The sequence below is a fragment of the Etheostoma cragini genome, chromosome 18 (genome assembly GCF_013103735.1).
Source record: "Etheostoma cragini isolate CJK2018 chromosome 18, CSU_Ecrag_1.0, whole genome shotgun sequence".
NCBI lineage: Eukaryota > Metazoa > Chordata > Actinopteri > Perciformes > Percidae > Etheostoma > Etheostoma cragini.
In genome coordinates this window covers 12306526-12314635 of record NC_048424.1, presented here as the reverse complement: position 1 = coordinate 12314635, position 8110 = coordinate 12306526, and the positions used below count along the sequence as shown (strand labels likewise).

Here is an 8110-nt window from a genome sequence, read left to right as displayed (position 1 = left end):
CCCCCCCCCCCTCTACTCTGCAGGCAGGACATGGAACAGCAGCTGGGCTCTCTCATCCTGGCTACAGACATCAGCAGGCAGAATGAGTTCCTCTCAACCTTCAGAGAACATCTGGACAACCAGGACCTAGACCTTCAGCTAGCTTCTCACAGGCACTTTATGCTGCAGGTATACTGCTCCTCATAACCATGCATGTCAAACCATAATGTATACCTCATTCAAAGAGTAAAAGAGTGTGTGTGTGTGTGTGTGTTTGTGTGTGTGTGTGTGTGTGTGTGTGTCTCTTTCCCTTCAGATTGCTCTGAAGTGTGCAGACGTCTGTAATCCGTGTCGGTTTTGGGAGCTGAGCAAACAGTGGAGTGAGAGGGTGTGTGAGGAGTTCTACAGGCAGGGTGAGTAAAGTGTGGTCAAAAAAATACAACAAGATAAAATACTTTGTGTCCTATGGAAGGAATGACATGTAGCACTTACTTACTTACTTACTTACTTACTTACTTACTTACTTACTTACTTACTTATTTATTTATTTATGTATTAAACCCGTCCTGCCCTGCAGATTTTAATTTTATAAGCGAGTTTTAATATACTCCTTTGTCTGTTTGATTGTTTATTTAGTTATATTATAATTTGTCACCGGGCCGGACAGGGGACAGAAATGGTGATTGGGGGGGGGGGGGGCAAACAGACACCACAGAGAAGGACCAGACCTGCAAGAGAACAGGGATGGGGGCTGGGGACAACAGAAATCAACAGAAAAAAACAACAGTTGCACAAAGCTACAAAACCTGAAAGAGAATGGGGAGGGGGACTTGGGGCGGAGAAAGACAAACAGACAAACAAACAAACCAAAAGAAATGAGAAAGAGACAGCCAGCCAGACAACACCAACAACCAGCTGATATAAGAAAACAAAAAAGAGGGAAAATAAAAAGGAGAAAAAGTCAAGCAAAAGAAATAAACAACACAACACAATCCATGCATGAGAACTAGAATCATAACAATATATTCAAATAATTTACTTAATGAAAAGCATAAAGAGTAGTTTTAGCAGTTGATAACCATGGACACTCTAAGTTTGTTTGTGTGCGTGTCTATGTGCGTGTCTATGTGTTTGTCTATATGTGTGTGTGTGTGTGTCTGTGTGTGTTTGTCTATGCGTGTGTCTACACTAGCGGTCAAAAGTTTGGGGTCGCTTAGAAATTTCCATTGATTTTTTTCAGTTTACAGATCACATTATGAGCTTACATAATTGCAAAAGGGTTCTTTAATGTTTTCTCAGTTAGTTTTTTAAAATGACATCAGATTAGCAAACAGAATGTGCCCTTGAAACACTGGATGAAGGGTTGCTGAAAATGGGCAATGTAGATATTGCATTAGCGGTCAGCCACCCACTCAGATCAGCTGATATTCTGTTTTTAATGGAGTTGAATGGAAATTTCTATGTGACCCCCAAACCCCAAGTAGCCAGGGTACCCCGCGACCCTCTGAAAGCGCAAAGGACCTGAGACCACATGTTCCATCCCAAAGGAGAACAGCAGAGAGCCGTGCCAGGTCAAGACCCCGGATGCCCCCCCCATTCAGACACCCCTGCATGCCCTCATTACAAGAGAGCTGGCAGGGGAAAACAGCGGGAGCCCCACCCCCCTCAAAGATGGCCTTGGTGAGGAGAGGAGACAATGGATCCCAGGCCCAGGGACAAGCCACCCGCCCCGAGTTCCCAGACCTCTGGGTCCAGAGCGCACACCCCCACCAGGAGAGCCCCCCCACACCACCTTCACTCCCCAGGCTAGGCAAAGCAGCCATCAACCCCATGGCACTCCCGGATGCCCCAAGGCTCCAGGGGCAGGACACAAGGCCAATGACATCCCCCCACACCCCCAACCCCCATGCATGCCTCTTTAAATGTATTGGATTGTGTTAGATGCATGTCATGTTTTGTGTTGTATGGTGGATTGGAGATAGGGTGCGTGGTAACTAAAGTGCTGTTAAAATTGGAGGGGAGCAACACAACATGCAGCCCCATCCCTTGCCCCCCTAGACAAGAGGATGCCAGTTCCCCCCAGAACCGGAGGGTTGCTTGTTGAAGTCCCCATACGGAGGTGGTGGACTGGTAGCTGGAGAGGTGCCAGTTCACTTTCTGGCCAATGCCAAGGTGCTCTTGAGCAAGGCACTGAACGGGGCGCCTTCGCATGGGAGGCCCCCTCACTCTGACATCTCTCCATTTAATGCATGTATACACATGTGCACATTATAGGTACTGAGCATGTGTGTGTGTGTGTGTGTGTGTGTGTGTGTGTGTGTAATTCAGGCCTATGTGTAATGGGTGTAATAACAACAGAGTGTAAATTGTAATTTCCCCTTGCAGGATTAATAAAATATACATTGTTATTATGTAGCACTTTAATGCTGTCATGGTTTTCAAACACCTAGATACCATTAACATTTACTTTACCGCTGTGGAAATTATTTATAGTCTCAATTTCACCTCAGAAATATTTTTAGAACAAGACCACAACACCAACAAACCACCTGGCTTCCTATTAAAAGACGATTGATTAAAAGAAACTACTTGCAGGACAACTCATGGTTTTAAGAGGGCGGAGGTGGCTGTGTGAGGGTTAAATATACTGTCACCAACACGGCACTATATCCATAAAAATAGGGTTCCTTTCCTTAAAAACAGAATTCAGCAGTACGTCTGGCATCCATGTCTATTTGATTTTCTGGCACTTTTTGTACATTAAGCACCAAGACGGATTTATCTGAAAAATTGTCTTCAAAAGTCTTAATGAAGACCTGGATGTAAATCCTTTAACAGATAGTCTCTGTTCAAAGTAATTGTATTGATACCTGAATAATGTTTGAACAAATGCTTGTGTTCCCTACCTTTCTTTGACATTCATCAAAGTGTTAAAATATCCCCCTAAAGTTTTTATTTTAGTGATGGTCTTCATCAGCATCATATGTTGTCATGGCGTCTGTTTTATTCATGTGGATACTGTTTTCTGAATTTTGGCTATTAATCTGACAGGTGACCTGGAAAGAAAGTTTGACTTTGAGATTAGTCCTCAGTGTAACCAGCAGGTTGACTCGGTCCCAGACATTCAGATAGGTAATTACTACAGTGTACACACACACACAGACCTGTATACAGTATTATCATCAAAAGGTTCCTCAACTTATCAGCAGATGACCTTCGCTATGTTTTTCCTCAGGTTTCATCTCATACATTGTGGAGCCTCTGTTTGAGGAGTGGCACCGCTTCACCGAGCCCAGCCTGCTCAGCCAGAACATGATGGCTCACCTGTACAAGAACAAGGCCCGCTGGAGCTGCCTACGATACGCACACACACCGTCAGATACCCAGACCCACTCCCACGCCAAGGAGCCCGAAGGAGGACGAGGAGGAGAGGGTGGAGGCATCTCTTAATCTTTCTCTCCTATCTTGAGATGTTTGATCTTACTTTTGTAAACAGAGGAGTTTATCCACCTCATTGTTTGTCCTCCAGCATATTTTCTCCAACAGCTGGTGGTTTACAGGCTCTAAACATGGGTGCACTGGATGTGAGTCTGGCTTCAATTCATGAGATATGGCTCCCTCTGCTGGAGCGGAGGACCCTAGCCCTGCAGGGGGAATAAAGAAGACGAAGAGAGACTCATGGTAGGGCAGATGGATCTATAATCTTAGTGAATATGTCAATTTGACAAAGTCAGGCCTCTAACACAGTGGTATCTGCTGCAAAGTATCTGAGAAAAGCAGGAATTACAAGGTTATCTGAATGCAGAAGAGGGATCAGTGAAGACAAGTTTTAATGTGTTTGCACAGTGCTGCTAGAACAATAAAGAAATGAGAAAGCAGAAATTGTGTACAAGTCAACTGGACTGTGCTGGTAAAGATGATAACAATATATCAAAGAAAAATATATCCACTATACTATAAGTTTGAAACTTTTAGATAATACATACTGTATTAAGCTCTTGACACTTTTTTTGTACAGCTTGCACTTCTATTGGATACTATTTTGTACTAAAGTGCGCTTTTAACTCACTGAGTTGGTACTATCAACTGTATAATGTATTCTCTTTGAACTGTGTAAGACTGACTGACTGACACAATAAATGACCAACACAAAGTATCTACAGCTGATATCGATCAGCTCGTCAGCTGGATGTTTTTGGACTCACCGATGTGGAGAGCACAAACCGGAGCCGTTTTCCACAGTGTTTGTGTTCATGTAGTCTATATCCACAACGTTCCACTTCCGGGATTGCTCCGGTGCCCTGGAAATTCTGCCGGATGTCCTTGTTTTTGGCCGGATGTCTGTTTTCTTCCGCTTTCTATGTGTTGACATTTTATACTCTGGTGGATTTATGAGGACTATGGTTAACATTTTTCTCAGTTCTCTGCATGGTAAATCCAGACAGCTAGTTTTTTATTGCACGATTAAAACAACCTTTGAACGTACACATGTTCCACCAAAACACGTTCCTTCCTGAGGCCATTTTGCAGCGGCACCGTGGTTCTGTCCGGTGCTTAGCGCCCTCCAAGACGATTGTGATTGGTTTAAAGAAATGTCAATAAACCAGAGCACGTTTCTCTCCCATCCCGGAATGCCGTGTGGACTAACCAGACCCTCATTAATAGCGCTGTGGAGGAAGGTCTGGCAAAGTGAGATTATTCTTCATGTAATGGGTATTAACTATATATTCTTTACACACTGGGACAGACAACCTCAGCTCTTCACATGCCAACATCTAAGCAATGTAACCTTTTCACTGGGTGTAGATATTGGGAAATATAACTCTTACACTGGTGTTACCTTTGTAACTCAATAGGTGCATTTATTTATCTGATAACCTCACTTTACAAGCTCGTATACAACAAAGCCTTAACAGCAACTTGGACTGTCTGTGTAACACAAGTTGTGTGATGTCAATTTATCATTTTCTGGACAAGCTTTCTTACACTTTCTTCCTGTTTTTCTTCAGCCACACCAGCATACTGAAACACACACACGCACACAAACACACAACAGTGTAGCAGCTTGTTTCATCTTTCACCCAGTATCAGGTTTAGATTTTTTTTTTTTTTTTTTGTGAGCATTGTCGAGGTGCTAATATACTGTTCTGACTGACATTGACTCACTCTTTCTTTTTGCACTTGCTGTACTATGTGCACTGCATTGAATGTCACGTACAGACTTGGGCCAATTAGTAATTGCAAAATCCTCTAATTCAAGCATCTAGTTCATGATACATTGCAGTGAGAAAAAGACAATTAAGAAAACTATATAGCATCTTTAATATGAAAAATATGTACACTTCATTGTCTTAATGTTACTAAACTGGTCCATATGAGGCTGATATACTGTCACCTAAAACAAAGCATATAAAGAATTTGTAAATACTACTTGGTCCAAATCTAAGATATACTGCTATAAAATGGCTTTTTTTACCACTATGCTTAAAATATTATATAATAATATAACTATAATATATATATATAGTTAAGGTTGTCAAGTTTAAGATACCCGTCTGGCATGGTGCTAACAGAAGCCCCACGCCTTCCCGGAGCCATAACCCAGCCAACACAGTGTATTCTTCATACGATGTATTCTATAAGTCTATCACAGATATTTTGATAAAAGTGTCAAAAACTATTCTATAACAATGTCTTACAAAGATAAGTCAGAGGCCAAGTTGTAAGAAAGTGGCCATATTCATAATCTATGTTAATATATAAATTAATGTCTTAACTATAGCACTCTCTTTGCTGAAACTTCCACTATATATAAGATGTGATATTGTCTGAAGCACAAACTGTTACACAGTGTTTTACTTCTCTCCTGTTATGGAGAATCAAAGACTATCTCTCAGCAGTTACAAAGTATGAACCATGTACTCAGAACACCAGATACTAAATAGAATACCCAAAACCGGATGCCTTGTATTTCAATAGCTCTCAGAATCAGAACTGATGCAGGGTCACTGAGCCATACTGGTTTCACTCACAAGTACAAATGTGTACTGTATGTGTTTAAAACAGGTTTTCATGCCAGAGTGATTATTATATCTGATTGACTATAATCATTGTATAAAAAGATGTTTTCAGATGTCTCATGAAATCTTTTAATTTACTGTGTGATGTTTTAGAAAGATTTGTTTAGGCCCACCTGGTATAATATACAGTACAGTAGCTTCTACCATAAGGTTTTACACAAAATATATTTTTTATTTTCATGTTTTCTGTTTTTTACCCCCTTAAAGGGCCATACATGGTTTAACGTGATCAATTAACCTATCCTGTGGTGCATTTTCACCCCAAAATTAACTGTGTGTGTCCAAAAGTATAATCTCCATCTTCACATATAGAGTGTATTGTTATCCCAGTGCCCAACCCTCAGAAGTAAGTAGAACACATCCTTTTATCTTTTTGTGTGTTTGTTTCAACTGTAGTGCTGCCTTTACTGAGAGAAGTTTAAATGCTGTTTTTTCTGTATTTTGGTCATTTCTTTTCGAGTATGATCAGCACAGAGATGTGTGAGAAAATAGTCTGAGAACTTTAAACACGTATTGTCCATGTTTGCTTTAAATAGCTGAAAGTCCATTCTTCGCCAAACAGTTTCAAAATATGTTAAAAAAAAAGTTATTTACAATAGCTGTTTTTGGGGCTTTCAATCATATTACATGGAAATTTCCATACTTTCTTTGGCAACGATAGCTACTGATAGCAGTGGATAGCTACAGTACATGCCAGCTACCTAATGTCTTAAGGTAAAGTAATGGTATGCTTAGTAAGTATCATAGAATTCTTAAATGAACACCTTCAAATGAAGCCTATAATATCCAAAATGAATACATGCACTTAGTAAGGTAATAAGATGTTTGCCATCTGAATTTTTGAACGTACATTTCTGTTCTGACAACCAAGCTCTGAGCACTGTGAACGATAAAATAAATCTTTTTCAAGTAACACCCATTGCATTAGTTAGCCCATGTGTGTTTGGGTCAAAATTTGACTGAATTCAGAAGGATGCAGCTCATCTTCCAAATAACATGTTTGACCACTAGAGGGCAATACAATCATTTCAGTGGCATTGTTTATAAAAGAAAAGCTCCTCATGTTAGGGGCACATTATTGGTGCCTCTACCTGCTGCTTTTGTTTACAGTATCAATACAATAGTCAACATGGGAATCAACATGAGGAATTATGTGATGTAAGCGTAGCTGGGGGCTGTGAGCTGATGTGTTAACAGAAAACTTTCAGGAAGGGAGAAAGACAAACAAACGTGTTAGGTTGTGCGTAGTTGTAGTTTGCAGGACAAACAACAGAACATGAAACCTGAATGAGTCACACTGTTGAATCATAAAACTGCATACTGACATATTACAGGGAGGTTGTTCACATTTTGTCACCAGTTTGATAGAAAACTTTTACAAAACATGAGAATTATAAAAAAAAAGTAAGACAAAGGAATAATAATGTCGAGAGGGTTAGTGGGTATTTAATATTCAAAGTGAAGCTAATGTAAATACTGGGTTGAAAAAAGAGGGAAAGCACATAGAACAAGAGATACTGATAGTGCAGTGAGCAGAGAAGTTGCACAGAGCCTGTATTTCCCTCCCTCATTTGCATATCTCTCATTTGCAATGCAAAAGAGGCTCGTAGATTGTGATAAAAGTCCATTTGTACTTGGTAACCTATTAAATCACATGGCACTGTACTGCTTGACTCTTCTGAATCATCTTGTGGGAAGCTGCAGAGGCCCAGCTGTTTTGTATGCTACTGCTTTGGGTTCATGTGAGCACACACAATCCAAAACAAGATAGAAGTTTTGTTTTTGAAGGCCTAAATCTATTCATCAGACGATGACATCTGATCATCCATTCATGCTGATAATTCTGTCTTTCCTTCTCACCGTCTCCCGCTCAAACACAGACATGATTCCGCTCAGTCAGTCAGTATTCATTTAGCATGTGTCACTATAAATATTGACACTGCAAACAAAGCCCCCTCTTTAACCCCTTAAAGGCAGTCAGCCAACGACTCCCTATGTAAAAATGTGCCCCGTAGATCAGATAACCATCTACCTACAAGTGCAAAACTGCA

General features: G+C 40.6%; 1 protein-coding gene across 2 annotated transcripts in view; it reads left to right on the top strand.

Moving 5' to 3' along the window:
* The window catches only part of LOC117961866 (cAMP-specific 3',5'-cyclic phosphodiesterase 7B-like), a 14592-nt gene extending 10154 nt beyond the window's left edge, over positions 1–4438 (top strand). The window contains exons 9-12 of one of the 2 annotated variants that reach the window (XM_034900826.1): positions 24–168; positions 296–392; positions 3031–3111; positions 3215–4438. In XM_034900826.1, coding sequence (XP_034756717.1) covers positions 24–168; positions 296–392; positions 3031–3111; positions 3215–3429 — 538 coding nt within the window. In that variant the 3' untranslated portion in view covers positions 3430–4438. The remainder of the gene's footprint in view (positions 1–23; positions 169–295; positions 393–3030; positions 3112–3214) is intronic. The other variant, XM_034900827.1, reaches the window with a different exon arrangement.
* The last annotated feature ends 3672 nt before the right edge of the window (positions 4439–8110 follow it).